This window comes from Solanum dulcamara, chromosome 10 (assembly GCF_947179165.1).
Source record: "Solanum dulcamara chromosome 10, daSolDulc1.2, whole genome shotgun sequence".
In the NCBI taxonomy this organism is placed as follows: Eukaryota; Viridiplantae; Streptophyta; class Magnoliopsida; order Solanales; family Solanaceae; genus Solanum; species Solanum dulcamara.
This window is the reverse complement of record NC_077246.1, coordinates 4,575,220-4,595,843: the sequence shown is the minus strand read 5'-3', so window position 1 is coordinate 4,595,843 and position 20,624 is coordinate 4,575,220. Positions and strand designations below refer to the sequence as shown.

The window sequence follows — 20,624 nt, the reverse complement described above, 5'->3', positions numbered from 1 at the left end:
TTCATACTTAATCTCTTTTATGATGTACGTCACTTGACCTATTAGGATAATCGAGTTGCACATTCTTTTATAATCTCTTTCACATGATCCACACGTGCATAGTCCATCTCTTTTATTACTTCACCAGTGCATAGTCAATTTCTTTTACAAGTGTCAATAGAGTTACATGTCCATAATTTATCTCTTTTCTACTACATCATCTGATTAGTTTGAACTTTATGCACAGATTACAAAAATTAGATTCCATATGCTTGCTTATGTGTCACACGTGCATAGTCAATCTCATTCATTACTTAACTTGTGCACATATGGTCACTCTTTTTTACACGTGCATAGTCAATCAAGTTAGGCATACATATTTAATCTTTTTCACTACTTCACCCGATTAGTTTAATTGAATCCATGGATTATATAAATTTGACTTCACACACTTATTCATGCTAAGAATCAGTAGATTAAAAGGCCTATAGGGTAGTTTTTCAACCTTTTTTGAAATACATTGCTTGCATTAGTAGATTAACATAGCATGGACCCTCCCCTTACGTCTACAATATCTTCACGATGTTTTGGATGTAAGGTTAGCAACGGATTTCACCCGAATTGATTTAGAACATGGGTATGGAAGTTGAAAGATTTTTCTTGGCCAAAACTTTGATTATGCTAACTATTTGGAGTTTTTGAACCAAATTCGTTTGTAAATAAAGGTGTTAGGACACTTAGGAGTACTGATCTATAAACATTTTGAAGAAAACAAGTAATTTGGTGAGGGGAAGGCGCCATGAACGCGCTTGATGTTCTTCACAGATGAAGCCCGCTCTGGCGGGATCTTGCCAAGCAGTGGCCTCGCCTTTGGGGCCTTTTTCTTCCACTCCTTCCCCTAACCTCAGTTTTTACACTTATGCTATGATGTTCTAATTGAAATTTCATGAAATTTACATGTACAACATTATGGCTCACCACGATGCCAACCTCTTAGTTATTCGTTTCCCAATGTCGTCACCCGGGAGAGGCATCATGACTATCGAAATAATAAATTCCTACCCGAGAGAGATACCTACATTCCATGCCAGGCTAGAGGAGTTTGAGTAGGGCCCCTTGACTGAATTCCCTCCCTCCGCATGCACCGGCTAGGTGAGAGAGTTCTATGTTATACTCCTTATAGTACATTGGGACGATCCCCACCCCACCATACGTATCTGAGGAGTGGACAACCAACTGAGTCCCCACTATATTAATATTGTACTAGAGGTATCTAACACATCTAATGTTGATTACGAGGCCAAGTTGAGGGAGATAGATCTAGAATGGCTATGGGACACTCTCGTGGCCCCAAAGCACCAAAATAGGGTCTATTGGCCCAACATAGAGGGAATTACTAGCACTGACTTGTCAAATGAGTCTAAGTGGTGGGTATAATTGGTGGCTAGGAGGATCCGCTCATCCGACAATTGCTCCGACGTGACCTTCCCGCTAGCTCTAGTAGTGGCTTGTGCCATTCAAAGGATAGGCCTGAATGTGGGGGCCCAGATCATGTCTAAGTGGAAGTTGTTCTGTCGGGGTAACAAAAAGGCATTCTTCCTTGTTACACCCCGTACTTTTATACCTTGGAACGCGTTCTTAAGTCTCTTGAAAGGTTCTTAAATCTCTTGAAAGGCTCTTAAGTTTCTTCAAAGGATCATAAGCCTATTAAGTTTCTTAAGGCTTCCTAAAGTTTCTTAAAGCTTCTTAAGACTCCTTAAGAACTCTTAAGCTCTTAATAGTTACCATGTGATTCGGATAATCCATAATGCTATCAAACAATTCTAAGGAAGGGGGAATGAGATACCCCATAATAGAGAAGATGAGGAATGGAGTTGTAAGAATCCGGAAGACGTTGGAGACTAAATAATGAGTCATAGTACTTGACTTACTTAGTTAATCTACCAACTTGTAAAGCTTACATGCTTAAGTTATTCAAATACATACCAAACTTACGTAGCAAGGATTACATAGATTCGTAAAGTAAGATGAGATTACGAACCCACGAAGGAGAAAAGAAGGTACTATGTGGCAGCATGAGAGAGAGCCACATGGAAACAGATGGAGTAAGAGGGTGTCCCCCCACATGCCACATGGAAGCCCATGGTTGGAGGTGTGGTGTGTTGGCCCTATAAGGGCTTGACATGTGTCACCACTTAGGGGTTGACATGTGTCACCCCTAAAAGTGGCCTATATATATATATATATATATATATGTTTTATGACTTTATTTCATACTTATCCTCTAGTCATTCTTATCAAGAGACTTCTAGAGACAAAAATAAGAGAAGAGAAATCTAGAACAAGAGAGAGGAGAAACCTTAAACTTAAGAAAGAGAGCCACGAATTTGGAGCCAAAAAAGGGTAAGTTCTCCAATTTTGTTCTATGAATTAATTATATAGGATATACCATGGTGGTGTGAAGGTGTTATTAATGTAAATTTATGGTTTGGAGAAGCACCAAAACATTAGCAAGCAGCTACAAGATTTTGGGCGCGCTAAGGAAACTTCCGAGGCAAGTTTCAACGAGTTTGACGAGTTTCGGACAAGGTAAGGGTTTCTCTTTCAAATTGAAATTTATGATATTGTTGTTAGGTATATTACATGTCTTAAATAAGGTTTGAAGTGGAAAAATTACATAAGGATGCTAGACGTTAGAAACAAACTAAGTTAAAGTCGTAGTAGCTAAATCGAAGTCGCGTAGTGTGTTGTCGTTGCAACCTGGTTAGATTGTGTGTTGAAGGGATGTAAAGTGTTTTAAAAAGGGTGTGGGTGCTGCTGGTTTCAGCCACACTACCCTCCATTTGGTATGATTAAAGATTTTGCGAAATAAAGATTTAAAAACTCTATTTTGGTATCGTAGTTTGGAGCTAGTTGTTTGGAGCTTGTATTGTGTAATATTGAAGTGATTTACTTGTAAATATGTTGTTGGTTGTTTTTGTTGGTATTGTTGTTGATTTTTTGGCCGAGTCGAAATCTCGGGGATGTTGAAGTTATAGGGAAAATGCTGCCCGATTTTCGGTAGCTTTGAAACTAGTAACAAACAAGTCGAGGGTAATGGATAGGAAATGACTCCTATTAGTACTTGATTGTAGAGTGGGATATTGGAAAATGAAAGTCTATTAACCTTAGTATTACTTTCATTTCAAATAGGTTAAGGAGGTATCAAGACAAGTCGGATTTCGATTAATCCTTGAAAAGGAATGTGAAGCTTTCTCTTGGCATGTTTTGGCACAAGTATGTAAAGCTACCCTTCTTCCCTCTTGATATGTCTTTGAAATAAGTACGATGTTAAAATGCTATGATTACTCACTGAGTCCTATCATGGGTCGGGTACATTTTATGATGGTATGGTAAAACAATGAGAAAGTTATGATACTGAGCTCATGACGGATCGGGTACGATATATGTATATAATGACTCTATGAGGGAAAGTAGAGGGTATGTAAAGCTTATCTTTTTTTTTTGAATGAACCATAGAAAGCCAACATACTAAGAATGCATAAATTCTACAAGAAGCTCTTATTCTTAAGTACGCTAGGATGACTAACGTTTTTAATTTCCTAGAACTTATGTCCTTTTGCCTCGATTCATGTGAAAGTTTCCAACCAACCTAAGTTGGTATAATTTATGTTGTGGTATAAAGCATGACTCTTATTTACTCCTTTAAGATAGAACTCTTCCAATAATTGAACTATGGATTCTCAAGTTTTTCTATACCTTGAGAAGTAGTAAGTAGGTAAAGTTAATCTTTTTTTAGCATGAACTTTATGAAATATATAGACGAAGTATATGTGATCCCAAGGAATCCCCCATTCTCAAAGCCCCTAAGATGGCCATTTTCTTGACTTTCAAAAGATATTTTATTATGCCTTGATACGAGTAGATAATTCCAAAAGTGCTACTTTGATGCAAACCATAATGACACTCTAAAGGTACTTGTTATGACTATTTTCTTAATTTTTGAATAACAGTTCATTTTGATTATTTCAACAAGTCTCCAATGATGATTTAAATTGCATATGGTTACTCACTACTCTACTCGTGTATACCATAATCTTTCTATCATCGAGTCCCAGGCCGGATACGAAATCGTGCATAATTCACTGCATTATCTACTGAGTCCCTCATTAAAGAGCCGGGTACATTATATAAAGACATGGTGATGCAATGACATAATACACTCACCGAGTCCCTCACTAGAGGGTCGGGTACGTATGTATATATGTGATGTGACAAGGTGGAAATAGCGTCGGGCTTATGATGGTCCTACAATTATGATTCACCGAGCCCCTGAAAGGGCCGGCTACATTATATATGTGAGCATGCATGTTTGTTTATAACTTACAAGTACAGGTACAATGTCGTCTTAAGTATCACATTTACTCCCTTGACTCTCTCTATTTCAGATATATTTTCAGTCATGCTTTATATACTCAATATATATGTCGTACTGACCCTTCTTTCTCAGGGGGGAAGGGGGAAGGGGGAGGGGGGATGCATTCATGCCCGCAGGTACAGACTCACACCTTGAGGATCCACCAGCATAGGTGTTCCGATCAGTAGTTCGAAAGCATTCCGTCGTGTTGGGGCCTAGTTTTGGTACTAACCCTCGACATATGTATTTATTTGTTCATACGTATGGCGGGGGCCCTATCACACCTTATGTTATCATTATACTCTTAGTGGTCTGTAGATATGTGTGTGGGTGTATATGGGTTATATAGGTATGTATGTACAGTCGTACGGATATGGTTTATGTTTTGGGGACGTTTTCCTCTGTCGTGATCGTCGTGTCGGTTGAGGTGTTATCTAGTATATTTATATACTGTGACTCAAATAGGGGACAGGTTTGCTTATAGCTAGTAAGAGTATATGTGAGTGTCCAGTTCGGACACCCGTCACAGCCTACGGAGTTGGGTCATGACATTCCTGCCGGGCCTAATCTCCTTCATGTGCAAAATAGATGGGGTGCCACTTTTGGACTCTTACGAGGTACTCTTGATAGATCCCCTTTTTCACCCCTTACTTATTAGGCAAGCCTCTCTCGGGGATAGAAGAAGTGGAAGATAGACAGGGCCGAGAGTAGACAAGCAGTAGCAGTAGAGGACGAGGATGAAGATGATTCTCCTCCCACTTAGTTACAGTCACCGCTCGACCCTCGCTTGAAGGAAGACCTAGCTGTGGTTCGAAGGAGACTAGGAGGCTATTTTTCCCAGACCCCTGCTCCAGTGCCACCAGCCACTACTATGGAAGTGGAGATGATCTGTTGTTAGCTGCGGTGGAAGAGGAGGAAGAGCATAGAGAGGGAACGCCTCATGATGAGGATATGGAAGACGATCAAGGTTATCGTCTATTGCATCGCTCCCTAGAGAGAGCTTCCCACCAAGGAGCCCGATGATTTCCGCGGGTTTAACTTCTTGAACGAGGCATGGGTAGGAGAGTACCCTCCAGAGAAGTTGGACAAGGATAGAGACATTCCCCATCCTCCCCGTTAGTTATTTTTATCAATTGGTTTGCCTCATTTGGATGTGTAACAAACAATTTATTGATTTCTTTACTGTTTCTCTTAATTTTATAAGCACCCGGATGTTATTTAATCTTAATTTTATAAACACTCAGATGTTTTAATTACTTCACATCACCGTGTATAAATAGTACTATTGGTTTTATGGGTTATTCAGTCTTTGTTAAGCATTATATTGACCTCAGAAATAGTTATTTGTGCTTCAGAGTTCATTGCAAAAGCAGGGGAAAATAGGGGAATTTCTTTGGAGTTTCTTTCTCGCGTAATCACGCTCTGGCGGGATAATTCCCGCCCTGGTTGGCCTGTTCTGATGGGATATTCCCTCTGGGGCGGGAATTGTCAAGACAGAACCTCAGTGAATTTTTTTCTAGTATATTTTCCTGTTCCACATCCCTCTTAGAACCCTCAGATTTAAAACTTAGCCCATTTGACTTCTTTTAATGAGAAATTAGCGTGGACTATCCCAGAGTCGAACCCAGCACTACACGTTAAGAGACTATTGCTCTCTATTATCTTAGCATAAACAATTGTGTACACCATAAAAGTCAGTTCCTTCACTCATATCAGGCCAATAACCTCAAGATATATAGAAGCACATTCTAAAAACAACTTGTAACATTGAGTTCTTATTAACTCGTTCTAATAGTTAAAATCACTAAGACAGATAGACACAAATTGGACGCACATTGTTTCAGCCCAGTTATGAATCATAATAAGGGATATTTCATAACCACCCTTATGATAAAGTGCAATAATAGTTCTTTTTTTCACATGGTTCCCAACCAGCTCCGACTGTCCCAAAACCAAAGTTTCTCTAGAGTCCCCATTTATTCCTTTACCTTACCATTCATACCAACGGTAAGTGTATGCACAATTTATAGGTTGTATTTCCTCACCTGAGTATATCCTTAAATATGTTCGAACTCGTTCCTTAATCACCTTATGTTTTATCAATAGACTACTGCACATAAACAAGTTATGATTCTTTTCTGACAACAAGTTCATAGAAGTACAAATAAATATATGTCGCAAAATCTCATCAAGTAGGCAAGTGTACCTCACACATTAACATTTAAATCAGAAAATACTATGCAAATAATCACAATCCCAGTTACATCTCACAAGCAAGTCAAAACTATTAACTCAATTCGCTTAATGGATGACCATTAGTCGATCATCTTATATATTTACACAGCCTCTAAGGAAAGATACCAATTGGAACCTTCTCGGTTCCAATTTTCCTTGCTTGGGTTCCTTCAACCGTGACAACTGTAACTAGTTTACTTTGTTGAGATATCAATTAGACTCAATCCATACTACAAGTGACAAACCGCACAATAAAGAGAGAAGAAATGAAATGATTTTCTAGAATGCTTTATAACTTCCTAAAGATTAGATGTGGATGTTAACACACCAATCCGCAAGAATCTATTCCACACTTGCTCTTGTACTGGGAGACTGGTAAATCGAGCTTTAATACCAATTTATCATGATCCAACCCATCGGGTCGTGCGAGCACCCACTCTACAACCTAAGTAGCAGAACATTAAATCCTTCTATGAAAAATATTGCGGAATTTACAGCAACTTAAGTATTGAAAGCCAGAAGTGATCATTTAAGTCTATATTAAACCAATTCATTCATATAATACTTAACCCCCAAGAATACTAGTCTAAAATTGGTACAAGAGATTTTAAGAATACAAGGTATAAATAAAATAAATGACACAGCTCCCACTAATAAGGAAGAAGTAATAGAAGCTGTTGGAGAATCGTCTTCATCTGCACCTAAGAGACATTACTGCTCCTGCAACCAGACTATGCCAAGTAGCATATCAAGAGTAGTATCATTACAAATAACACGTACTGGTAGGTATCATCGATCAACCCGATATTCACAACATAATATATGAACAGAAAAATAAAAGAGATCATAATAATTAAACTTTATAAGCCTGTCCACCCAAACCTGCTAGTAAACTCCTTACTCTTCCTCCTATAGTCTTCATCACCCTCTCAACCACGGATTCACTACCAACTCGAACAATTACCAGCCAGCAACTTTAGCCACTACATGGTTCCACACAACTATCAATGGTCATGAGCCAGATGTCTTACAACTCCAGGTCCTAGCCATTTCATAAACGCATCTCATAACTAACCCTGAATTCTAAGTAACCACTACTATTACCACTGTTCCCAATTTCAACTCCTATAAGAACAACTCCCTATCAACAAGCAACTCCCACCCCTACTTGAAATTACAGAACATCATATATATTACATCGAGGTCTACCAAAGGTCCACTATCTAACCCACAAATAAGACATACAGTCTCACGGTTCTTTACTATTGACGCACCACAATCAACGGGGTTATTTTATAAGTCCTTCTCTCTAGCTCATTAATAGCTACCTTCACTATTACACAGTTTACAAATATCATTCGTTCCTCTCATGAGACCATCCACACACACACTTTTGACCCTCTCAAGGGATTCAACTCAGTCATAGATGTGTCAGAATGTGACACCTGATCTAAGAACGTGTCAAAACGTGACACCCGATCCAAATATACAAGTCATCACAATTTCACAACCATAATCAAAATTATTTCACCAAAAATAGCTTCATCACAAAACAGGCCAGCAAGTGATCCTTTCACGTAAAATCTAGCATGTTCCCTATTCATATACATAATGCATACCATGAAGCAATTTAACAAGTACATGAAACACATACGGAAAACAAATCCACTACCTAGGTTACCAACCCCTACGATTTATCACAAATATCCACATATTTTATATCCATGTATATACAACTATGACATTTACAATTTCACTTGTCTAAGTACCATAATATCACAACCAACTTCTCCTAAAATCAACACATAACTTTCTTACCCGGTCACTTTAGGTCAGACCACTAACGTCACCCAATTTTCTGCCTATTACCCATGACCCATAGCTTAGTTATACGATTTCTCATTAAATTCCCTTATATACTATACAATGGATATAGATTAACTACTCAGATAAGAGAAGCCTAGCCTACCTGGGCGCCAAGCAACTGTGTGGAGATAATATGGCTAAAATCCTTGGTTCCCGATGTCCTACGGGTAAGATAGGACTGAATTCTACTGATTTGAAACCTTTCCGTTCTAAGATTCCTTCCTCTCTTCTTCCCAAGTTAGAAGCAGCCTTTGGAAGGTTTTTGCAGTAATCCTCGCCTCTAACATACCCTTGGAAGAAATGGGGGAAATAAAAAAATTGCGACTTAAGTTCTGTCCCACGTTCTCCCGCTCTGGCGGTCGTATTCTCCCTTCGGCGGCGGTTGCGGGATGGTGGAACCCAGTTGAGTTAGTTTTTCTTGTGATTTCTTCTGGTCTTAATTAACGACGGTTTAGGTCATTATAACACGTACATAGTCAATTGAGTATGTGCATTTTTAATCTCTTTCACTACTTCACCTGATTAGTTTGAAATGAACTCACAGATTACAAAAATTAAATTTCATGCGATTGTTTAGGCTCTTTCATACGATTCACACGTGCATAGTCAATTTCTTTCACTACTTTACCTGTGCATATATGGTCAATATATTTTACACGTGCATAGTCAATTGAGTTACACGTGGATACTTAATTTCTTTCACTACTTCACCTGATTTGTTTAAACTAAATGCACGGATTACAAAAATTAAATTTTATGCGCTTGTTTAGGCTCTTTCACACGATTTACATGTAGGTGTATAGTCAATATCTTTCATTTCTCACCAAATTACTTCAATCGAATGCACGGATTATAAAAATTGAGTTTCACATGCTTGTCCACGTCATAAATCATGACCAATTATTTTTATGAATTGATATAAATAATCAACCCATCCTTAAAAAAGATTAAATATTTGCGATTATTTACTTTTAAAATGGGTATGAATAAGTATATTCTTGTTTTCACAATTCATGAAAATAGAGTGTAAAGTAAATTGGTATACCAAAAAAACAGGAATTAACTTTAAAATTCATTGTAAATTTGTCACTAAAATATTTATAATTAACAAAAATTCTTTAATAATTTATTTAAATATGTAAAAAATTTAGTCTAAAATTTTTATTTATTTTTAAATAATTAATTAAATATATAAAAATTATTAATTTAAAATCCAACACCGTAAAAAGTTGACCCGAATCGTGAACCTGGTCATAATTAAGCTTCAAATTTTAATTCCGCCTTCTACTCACATATACATACACACTCTTCTTACTCTTTTTTGAACCCACCCCCACCCCACCCACCCATCCCTCCACCCCACCCCTCCTCAAAGATTGCAATAATAACATCCCTACTACATTTAATGCAACTTCACCATCTCTACTTCACATTGCAATTAATCTTCCTTTCCTCAATTCTTTTTCTTCTTCATAGCTTTCTCCTCCAATTCTCAAAATCCCTCTTTTATCTCCACACGAGGGAAAAACTCAAATCTTTTCATCTTCAATTTGTCCTTTTTCATATATGGTCAAACTTAGTTCACAACCAACTATTGACTTGTTCCCTATAAATAAAATCCCTCCCCCTTTCACTCTCCACACACAAGATCTCAAAAACTCTTCCTTTTTTTCCAAGTTCAATATTAGCAAGGAAGAGCTTCACTTCACTAGAGTATGTATACATACCCAATGAAGTCATTTCTTTCATTTATTTTTCTCATTTTAGATGCATTTAATCAGCCAACCCCTAACTATTTGGGACTGAGGCATAACTATTGTTGTAGATGCATTTAATCGAGTTTTTATGTTGTCACGCTTGTTTAAATTAATTGATACACACGTACATACATACATTTATGCTTACTCATATAGCTTCTACAAATTCTCTTTCCTGCCAGCATCGATCTCACTGTATTTTTTTGTTTCACCTAGGAATTTAAGGTTGGTCGATAATCTATATATGTATACATTATTTTTTGAATTGCTTAAGATTTTTGTGGAAGTCGATTTTTCAATTGTTTATTTATTTATTTGTGTCTTTTTTTTTTTTTGACTTCGAAGATTCTCTTATAGAGACACCTACATTAATTTCAATTGCAATAAAAGCTTAGTCAAATCTACCTACACCTTTTCCACTTGTTTTTTTCTTTTAATTTTATGAAAATCCTATGTTCTCATTCTCCATTTTCGACATCTTTTTCATTGGCACATTTTACAAAGCATTTTGTGTTTCTACAGAGTTCGTGGAAGAATCACATCTAAAGAGGTGTGATGTAAACAATGTATATCGTAATACAAATATTAGTGACTGCTTTCACGATTCAAATTACAATTGATTTAAAACTAAAAAAAACTTGACACTTTTTTTCATATTTTTGTATGACGACTTTATACAATTGATATAAACAACGTATATCCTAAAACTCATGATTGATTTCACTACTAGAATTTCAATTGTTTTAGGGTTTGGACTTTGGAGAGTGAACGATGCCGGCCAGAAATTCCCGTCCGGCAAGAAAGATGCCGTCGTTGGTTGAAAATGATGGAACTAATACTGGGGTTCCGCTTGGTCAGGTAAAAGTATTTTTAAAATTTTATTTATTTATAAATATCGATGATAGTATAGGTTATTTTTCTTAAAATATTATGAAATGTTTAAAATTAATTATTAAAAAAATTCTCTTAATGTTGACCCTTTTTAATGTTTGAAAAAGAAAACCATTTTTAATTACTTTATGGTTTTTCTATTGATTAATCGCATCTAAATATTAGAAAATAAATAATATTTAATGAAGAAGGTAAAATACATATAAAACAATAAATTATTTTTTAATTTTTTAAATTGAATAAATAATGTTGAACAATTTTTTAATATACTGAACAAATAAAAATAAACGGATGATAAATAGTTTTTACATTTTCCAAAAAATCCTTCTCGAAACTTGAAAACCGTGTCAAGGACTTATTTTATTTTATTTGTATTGGTCAATAAATGGTTGACTAAATTCCAGACATTTTCATCATTGTTTTTTTATATACTAAGTCAAACTAATTAAATAGACAAGACTTATCTCCCTTTCCCTGATTTCTTGTAAAAAAAAATTATACTTCATAGTATTGTTTCTTCACTTTTTTTCAACAATAATAAAACATAAAACATTTACAAGATTTTAGTTTAATTTTGTTATTTTATTTAATTTGTGCTATTACAGTCAAGTAACATTATGGATAGTCAACCTAATTCAATGGACAATGTATCCAACACATCTGAAACTGAAATGGTTCAAGAATTTGATGATGCTGATGATCATGATGAACAAGAAGAAAATGTCAATACTAATAGGAAGAGAAAGCGATACCATCGCCACACTCCTCATCAGATCCAAGAACTGGAAGCGTAAGTCTTATAAATCCACGAAAATCTAAAAAAAAAGAATATTTATTTAATTATTATATGCACTGACAATATAATAAGATCCGTGATTTGGGTCACCCCTCTTTTTTTTTTGCGGTGTTTAGATACTTTAAGGAATGTCCTCATCCAGATGACAAGCAAAGGAAGGATCTAAGTCGTGAATTAGGGTTAGAGCCTTTGCAAATCAAGTTTTGGTTCCAGAACAAGAGAACTCAGATGAAGGTAAACTTACATTTGGATGTGCAGCTTTATAAATTTACTTTGTAATATTTCATTTGACACTTTTTTCAGTCGATACAGAAGAAGAAAAAAATGACTCATTTATTTTTTGAAAGCAATCTCATTTTATACCCCACAAATATCATGACATTGTTATAGTCTAAACATATATACTGAATTGTTTTAAAACAACTAATTTTACTGAATTCATATGTTAAATTTGGTAGTATCAATATGAGTATAACATGCCAAACATGGCTAGTTATGTAATTTTCTTACTTTTGGGATCATTGCACAAACAATCGATTGAATTCATCGTTTTATCTTTTTAAAGATGTTATACATAAATTATATATTGATTATTTACGTTTATACATATACATGTATTATCAATACGAGTAGAACATGTCAAACATGGCTAATTATATAATTTTCTTACCTTTTGGAATTTTTATACGATAGTAGATCGGATTTATTATTTTTTTTTCCATATAGTATACAGTGATAGAGCTAGACAGAGTTGTTATCAAGGGGATACAACATCTCTTATATATACATAAAAATAGTAATTTTAACCTTATGTGTAATTTTTCAACTTGAATCCCTTACGATATCCTGACTCCGCCCTATATTGTACTATTTGAGGTTAATTCCTGTTTATGTTTTGATATGCAGACTCAACATGAGAGGCATGAGAATGCACATCTTCGTGCAGAAAATGAGAAGTTGAAGAATGAATTGATGAGGTACAAAGAAGCTTTAGGCAATGTATCATGCCCTACTTGTGGTGGCCATCGTGTCAATATTGGTGAAATGTCTTTTGATGAACGCCAATTAAGGTTGGAAAATGCACGTCTCAAACAAGAGGTAAAACTTTTACATGTATGTAATTTAAGTTTATAAGAATATTTTTGATTTATTGATTATTTGTTTCGTAAACACTAAAAAAAAAATCTCAAAATCAACTTATGATTTTATAGCTTATATAAATATTTTTTGGTTTTATCATATCGTTTAAGATTTTATCTCTACTATCTTTGGTAATCTTTAAAATATAATTTTTAATTATTTTTCTATTATGTTTCCGTCTTTCTTTTTTATTTATTTATTTTATGTAAAATTACTTTAAAATTTTGTATTTTAAAAAAGTAACTTTAGGATATTTGGGTCATTTAAGATGGATAGTCAACTATACTTGCCTTTAAGATGATGATCTGGTAGTATAAAAAAAATATACGAGTTTATCGTTTATATACTGACAGAAGAGAAATATTTTTTATATAGATCGAACGCATCTCATCTATGGCTGGTAAATATGTTGGAAAACCTGTATTTCCAAAGCACAACAATGGTTACACCACCAACTCTTCTCATCATGGTGTTGATTTTATTGGAGTTGATCTTCCTCCATACTCGACGCCACAAAGCGTCGATGAAGAGGCATATAACAATGGAGATGTTGGTTTTGAAGAAGTTCCAATAATGATTAATGGACCAATTAGTGAGGTTGAAAAACCATATATTATTGAACTTGTTGTAGCTGCTATGGATGAATTTGTTCAAATGGCACATATGCAAGAACCACTTTGGTTCCCTAGTATTGAAAATGGAACAAGTTTGTTGAATGAAGAAGAATATTTTAGGGGTTTTCCAAGAGGAATTGGACCTAGACCTATTGGATTTAGCACTGAGGCTACAAGGGAAACTACTATTGTTATAATGAACCAAGTCAACCTTGTGGAGATCCTCATGGATGTGGTAAGTATTTTTTTTGTATTTTTTCATGTTTAATTAATAATAGTTGTATTTATGTTATATATACTGATAGTGTAAAATTATTTGTTATAGTAGGTTCTAATAACTTTATTTTTGTAAGTTCTCTAATGTTGTGAGTCAAGTTTACTCGATCAGTGCACGTACAAAACTTAAACTCTGTATTTTGTCAAGAATATTTAAAAGTTTACGTTTAGCTTTAGATTGAAAAAAAACAACATAACAAGTAAGGTCTTAGAAGAGTTAGATGGACCTTATTTCTATCTTTGCAGGGTGGATAGTCTGTTTTTAATAGACCCATAGCAAGAGAACTTTATAGGATTATACTATAACAACAATATATCCAGTGATATCTTACAAGTAGAGTCTGAGAAGAATGAGTATATACACACAAACCTTACCGGCTTACCCCTACTTTTATGGGATAGAAAGACTGTTTTCGACTTAATAATTCTTATGTTTCTCTTTGTGATCTCTAGAATCATTGGTCCGGTATGTTCTCTGGTATTGTCTCAAGGGCTTCAACTATTGATGTGCTATCAACTGGAGTAGCAGGAAACTACAATGGAGCTATACAAGTGGTAATACATAATATACTAAGCATTCTCCTTACTCTTCCTTTATGTGTCATTAATCGTCGTAAAAAATAATTTTACACTGTCAGTATACATATATTTACATAATTCAAATATTTCATGTTGATTTTACAGATATTAGCAGAAACTCAAGTAGCATCACCACAAGTTCCAACTAGAGAATGCTACTTTGCTAGGTATTGCAAACACAGAATTGATGGATCATGGGCAGTTGTCGATGTTTCATTGGACCAGCTACGGGCTGGCCCAGCTATTAGGTGCCGAAAAAGGCCATCGGGATGCCTTATTCAAGAGATGCCAAATAGTTGCTCTAAGGTAAAATACACGTAAAAATAACGTTTACTGATCACTTTACGATTTTACTTTTGAAAAATGGTTAATTGCTTTGGAGTTTTAAGATTCACAAATGAAACCTTAGGATATTATTCCGGAGTTTTAGATATGAAATTTGAAATTCCTGGATAATGACTATTTTTTCAATTACAAAGACTGAAAAATGACTATTTGCAAAAATTTACCTAAGGTGATATAAATGGATTTAACACATATACACTAGCAATATAAATAGTGTTTACACTATGCTTATTATTTCTATTAATTAACATGTTTAACTTCTTTTTTTTGGGGGGGGGGCTCTAGGTGACTTGGATTGAACATGTTGAAGTTGATGATTCAGCAGTTCACAATATTTACAAGCCACTAGTGAATTCTGGTCTTGCATTTGGTGCAAAACGTTGGATTGCTACTCTTGAAAGACAATGTGAACGTCTTGCAAGTGCTATAGCCACACCTATTCCAACCAATGGCATTTCTAACATGGGTACGTAACTCTGTTTCAGTTTACATTACACACTTCTCTTTTTAGTTTGGTTTATAAAACGATGCATGTCTGAATTTAAAAATAATTAATATTACACTTTACCATTGTTTTTATATTCATAAAAGTATCATGATATGTTGATTTACGCAAATGTGGTCCCTTTGTTGAAATACAAAGTTGTTTAACATTTACGATAAATACAAAGTTTTAAATCGTGGTCTAACATTTTCTCTATAAGTTTTTCAATTTGCTCAAAAGGGTATATCTTTAGATAGTACGTGGTCTAAAAGGTCTATAAGTAGAAAAAGGTCATTTACTAAATAGTTATCCTAGATAACGAATAACTGAAACTTTTTTTCTTTCTTAAATTCCGTTTCGATTCAGAACTATGTCATACAAATTGATACGAAATACTAAAATGCTCTTACAATGATGTGATCACAACTACTTAATTTTTTTTCTTGTTGTTCATGTAGTGTTATCAACTCAAGAAAGCAGAGAGAGTATGTTGAAATTAGCTGAGAGGATGGTTAAGAGTTTTAGTTCTGGAGTAAGTGCCACAGCTGGTAATCAATGGACAACCTTATCATCAGGAAATGGCAGTGATGAAATGGTTAGAGTTATGACTAGGCAAAGTGTTGATGATCCTGGTAGACCACCTGGTATTGTCCTAAGTGCTGCTACTTCATTCTGGCTCCCAATTTCTCCGAAAACCGTGTTCGATTTCCTCCGTGATGAGAACATGCGAACCGAGGTAACATTCATTGACGATTCTACAAATAGAATTTAAGTTATATACACTGACTGACTCTCTTCAAAATTAGCCTCAAATGTGATCCAAATAGAAGCTTAACTTCTTTAACAAATATCTTTGATTTTTTGCACCTTTTTTTATGTAATTTCTAAATATGTAAAAAAAATTAATGTGATAACAGTGGGACATTCTGTCAAATGGAGGTATGGTTCAAGTAATGGCTCGTATTGCTAATGGCATGGAGACATGCAACTGTGTCTCTTTACTGAGAGTTAATGTAAGTCCTCTATAATTTTCACTTTCCCTTTATTTCTTCTTACATAAAAAATTAATTTAATTTGTAAAAGCGTTTGAAATTCTGTGATCATTTCATTTAAAAAAATTTAAAAAACTGATTTTATGAATATAGGTATATTTTTATTTACTTAATGATATTCTTAACATGTCTTTTTCATGTAAAAATTCTTTTTCTCTACTCTGACATCATGTGAAATTGACGTGATCATTTTATCTAGAAAGTACTTTAGCTTTCTAGAAAGAGTACATACTTTTACCTACTTAATTACATCTTCAACACGTCTCGTTAGATGAAAATTCTTTTAGACAATAAATTAAATAGCTATATGAGACTTGAAAACAAGAGTTTTGTAGTTGTTGAGATGGCCGAGTTGGTCTAAGGCGCCAGATTAAGAAAACAAAAAAAGAATACAAGACCTTTGTCTGGTTTGACACCATGTTAAAATTAACTTGACCATCTCAATAGAGGGTAAAGTGCATACAAATGTATCTCTACCTCGTGGAGATACATAAATTGTTTCTGACCAACTTTAAATCCTGAATCCGCCCTTCTGAATATTGCAGAGTGACAATGCAAACCAGAGCAACATGCTAATTCTCCAAGAGAGCAGCACAGATCCAACAGGATCATATGTCATTTATGCACCAGTTGATATTAATGCAATGAACATTGTATTGAATGGTGGTGATCCTGACTTTGTAGCTCTTTTGCCTTCTGGTTTCGCCATTCTCCCCGATGGACCTCCATGGGGCAATAGTGGCAGAGGAACTTACAATAATGGTTCTGGTGGATCTCTGTTGACCGTCGCGTTTCAAATTCTGGTTGATTCACTTCCTACTGCTAAGCTTTCATTGGGATCAGTTGCTACTGTTAATAATTTGATTGCTTGCACAGTAGATAGGATCAAGGGTGCTCTGTTATCAGAGCCATGATGAACTTGTAAGTATATTTTTAATTCTCCTCTTTTGTTACATCGAAAACGTTAGTCATTGTCATGAAGTTGCAAATTCTACAGGTAAAATTAAACTTTATTACCTGTGAAATTTACAACTTCATAATTGTTGTTATTTCTCAAAAATAGGGTCGAAAAGTAACCAATGGACGGTTTTTTGTCTACCTTAATGATAAGGGGACAATGTAGGTATAGGATGGTCTAAGAGGAGATGTTTTTGACACAATTTAATTACTATTTCATTTCATTTTATATGACAGTGTTTATCAGGTACAACGCTTAAGAAAGAATTTTTTTGGCAAACACCAAATATACCCTTACAACCATGACATTTTGTAGTCGTAACATGATAAATTATATTAATTGCATATAAATATTTCTACACGATGAGTATATCTATGAATAAAATATCCTAATGAGTTATTTTTTTGTATTTTTTTTTTTTGATTATTGCAGGATAGGATGACAAAGGAATAAGGGGAAGTCAAGAGCGCACCTTTCATCCTTTTACTACAAAAAAGGATTTTTTTTTAAGATTTAGGTTAAGGAGGTTCGTGAAATGACTTCTTGTGGCAATATTCCAAAGAGAGGGAAAAAAAACTATATAGAAAATAGGGTTTACCTTTATTTTATGTTATGTGACTTTTTAGACTATGAAAACTTGGTAGCATTTGGCAGATTGTTTTGTCTGCCTTTTGCATTGTTATGGTATCAAAATATGTTAAACTTTATGTGGTTTCATTTGCTTTTAAGTTTTTCCTCTTTTGGTTGCTTGAGATAATATTTTGTAGGTTTTGTTTGTTTATTGGGAGAAAGGTGAAATTTTCCTTTTTACCGTGTAGAAAGGATTAATTTTATCCTTTGGTATATTTTTTGCACAAAAATATTGTTACAGGTACTCGAGTGGGGAGGTGGACACCATGTTACATGACACCCCACCGACATCCCTATGCATTTTACCCTTCCCCTCCGCTTGTGGTTTCATTTGCTTCATTTTCTTGAGAAGAATGTTTTGTAGGCTTGATTTGTTTATTGAGAAAAAGGTTGAATTTACCTTTTTATTGTGCGAAAAAGGATTAATTTTATCCTTTGGTATATTTTTCACACAGAAATATCATTACAGGTGTTCGAGTGGTGAGGTAGACACCACGTTACATGTCACCTCACTGACACCCCCATTTTACCCTTCCCCTCCGCTTGTGGTTTCATTTGCTTCATTTTCTTTTTTTTCTTGAGATGAATATTTTGCAGGCTTAGTTTGTTTATTGAGGAAAAGGTCAAAGTTGCTCTTTTACTGTGTGAAAAGGATTAATTTTATCCTTCGGTATATTTTTCGCACAGAAATACCGTTATAGGTACCCAAGTGGCGAGGTGGACATCACGTTACATGCCACCTCACCGACGCTCCCATATTACCCCCTCTCCTCTTTATTTTCTTTTTTCTTGAGATATGACTATTTTGCTGGTTTAGTTTGTTTATTGAGAAAAAGGTCGAATTTGTCCTTTTACTATATGAAAAGGATTAATTTTATCTTTTGTTATATTTACATGGCTCAAATATACTTCTTTTTCATTAGGACTATAACAACAACTGTTAGGCTATGACCCATGTTCCAGCCAAAGGCCCATGGCCTAATCCTATTTGTAAAAGGATTTGAATAATTCTCCTAATTTGGTTTCCAATTCTATTTGGAAAAGGATTGGAATAATTCTCCTAATTTGGTTTCCAATTCTATTTGGAAAAGAATTGTAATTATAATCCTAATTGGAGTTGGTTTTGGCTTTAGGAAAAAGTACCACTCTATAAATAGGATGACTTGAGAGAATTATGTAATTGCTCATTGGTAGTGTCTTTGAGAGACATTAGGCACATAAGAGAGGTTTTTGAGAGAGCTTTCAACAAGAGAGAAGAGAGAAGAAAAGAGTGTTTTCCGCAAGAGTTTTGCCTCTCCGATCAGCAACCTTCAAACTACGTTTGCCGATTCATTAACCGTTGGATCGGGCTGAAATTTTTACTGAGTGTTCCTAACATCTTAGTGTTTGATTTGAACGGTGGAGATCGGATTTGGAGGTCAGCAACATCCCAATTTAGCTCCCGAACAGTAGCTCTATTTTGGGTGATTTTCTTTCTATTACCTTTGTTGTTATAGCTATTACTTCTCCTTACTTGGCAATTATTGTGTAGCCATTTAGGAGAATATTTGTAACCCTCTTATTGTTATAGTGGAGCAATTCGGATTTTGAAGATCCCGTGGTTGTTACCTTCAATTTGAAAGGTTTTTCCACGTTAAATTTGGTGTTATTTATTTTCTCTGTTTTTGGGTTTGCGTCCTTCCGACATAACAACAACAACAACATATTCAGTAAAATCTCACAAGTGGGTTTCGGGAATGAGAAGCACTCTCAATTACTCAATTTTTTTCTTGAAGATACATGATGGAAATCGTTCTTCTTTACTTCACTCTATACATGCATCTTAGTATTGATTTCCTAATACATGAACTCGGTACATTCATGTACTTGGGATAAATTTAGTTTACTTTTTCAAAATGTTCAAGGTGGACAACCAATCTTACGTGGCACTAACATATTCTAGTTTTGATTCGAATTAACTTTTATATATTATGAAATAGCAAAATCCATGTCTTGATTGCAACATGAAGTCATGTAGATATTTTCTAATTGATGTTCAATTTTGGAATATTTCAACTTCAAAGCAAAGTCTCGGTTAATTTCTGACACGATCATTTCTTTTTTATGATCGAAAAATTCGTCTAGAGTCGATTCTTTGGGTCCATCAAAGCCTTAGAAACTCGAGAATGATGGTCCGTCCTTCTACCCTTCACCACTTATGTACCAAAGTTTATATGAAGATACAGAGTATGACTTCCCGGAAAGCATTTTCTTGACGATATTGTTTGTCTTGTAGCATATAAAGCTGCTCTTCAATTTTTCAAGAAATTTTTGGGCAATTGTGTGCGTGTTTTCCCCTTTTCTAAATGGTCTGGTGTAGTTCTTCTGGGAGAGTTTTGATAATCTTTTTATCTCTTATTGGGGTTTTGTGGATTTACTGCGTGATGATTTTGTTGAACATGTTTGAAGTGCAATATTTAGAACAAGATTGAAGTCACAATATTTATTTTATTTAAGATTAGATCTCTTTACTAGGTGTTCTAGATGTGACTTTAGGAAGTGGTATTCACGTTTGGAACTAAGTCTTTTTTTTACATCGTATGAAAATAATGGTTAAAATTGAATT

At 34.8% G+C, this 20,624-nt stretch overlaps 1 protein-coding gene across 1 annotated transcript; it reads left to right on the top strand.

Annotated features, from left to right (window-relative positions):
• Positions 1–9,962: 9,962 nt before the first annotated feature.
• On the top strand, positions 9,963–18,094 carry LOC129870508 (homeobox-leucine zipper protein HDG2-like). The gene is made up of 13 exons (XM_055945319.1): positions 9,963–10,210; positions 11,002–11,112; positions 11,751–11,935; positions 12,058–12,175; positions 12,848–13,039; positions 13,457–13,930; positions 14,425–14,526; positions 14,656–14,856; positions 15,181–15,361; positions 15,838–16,115; positions 16,297–16,392; positions 16,977–17,352; positions 17,822–18,094. The coding sequence occupies exons 2-12, from the start codon at positions 11,026–11,028 to the stop codon at positions 17,343–17,345; spliced, it is 2,283 nt and encodes a 760-aa protein (XP_055801294.1). The 5' UTR covers positions 9,963–10,210; positions 11,002–11,025; the 3' UTR covers positions 17,346–17,352; positions 17,822–18,094.
• The last annotated feature ends 2,530 nt before the right edge of the window (positions 18,095–20,624 follow it).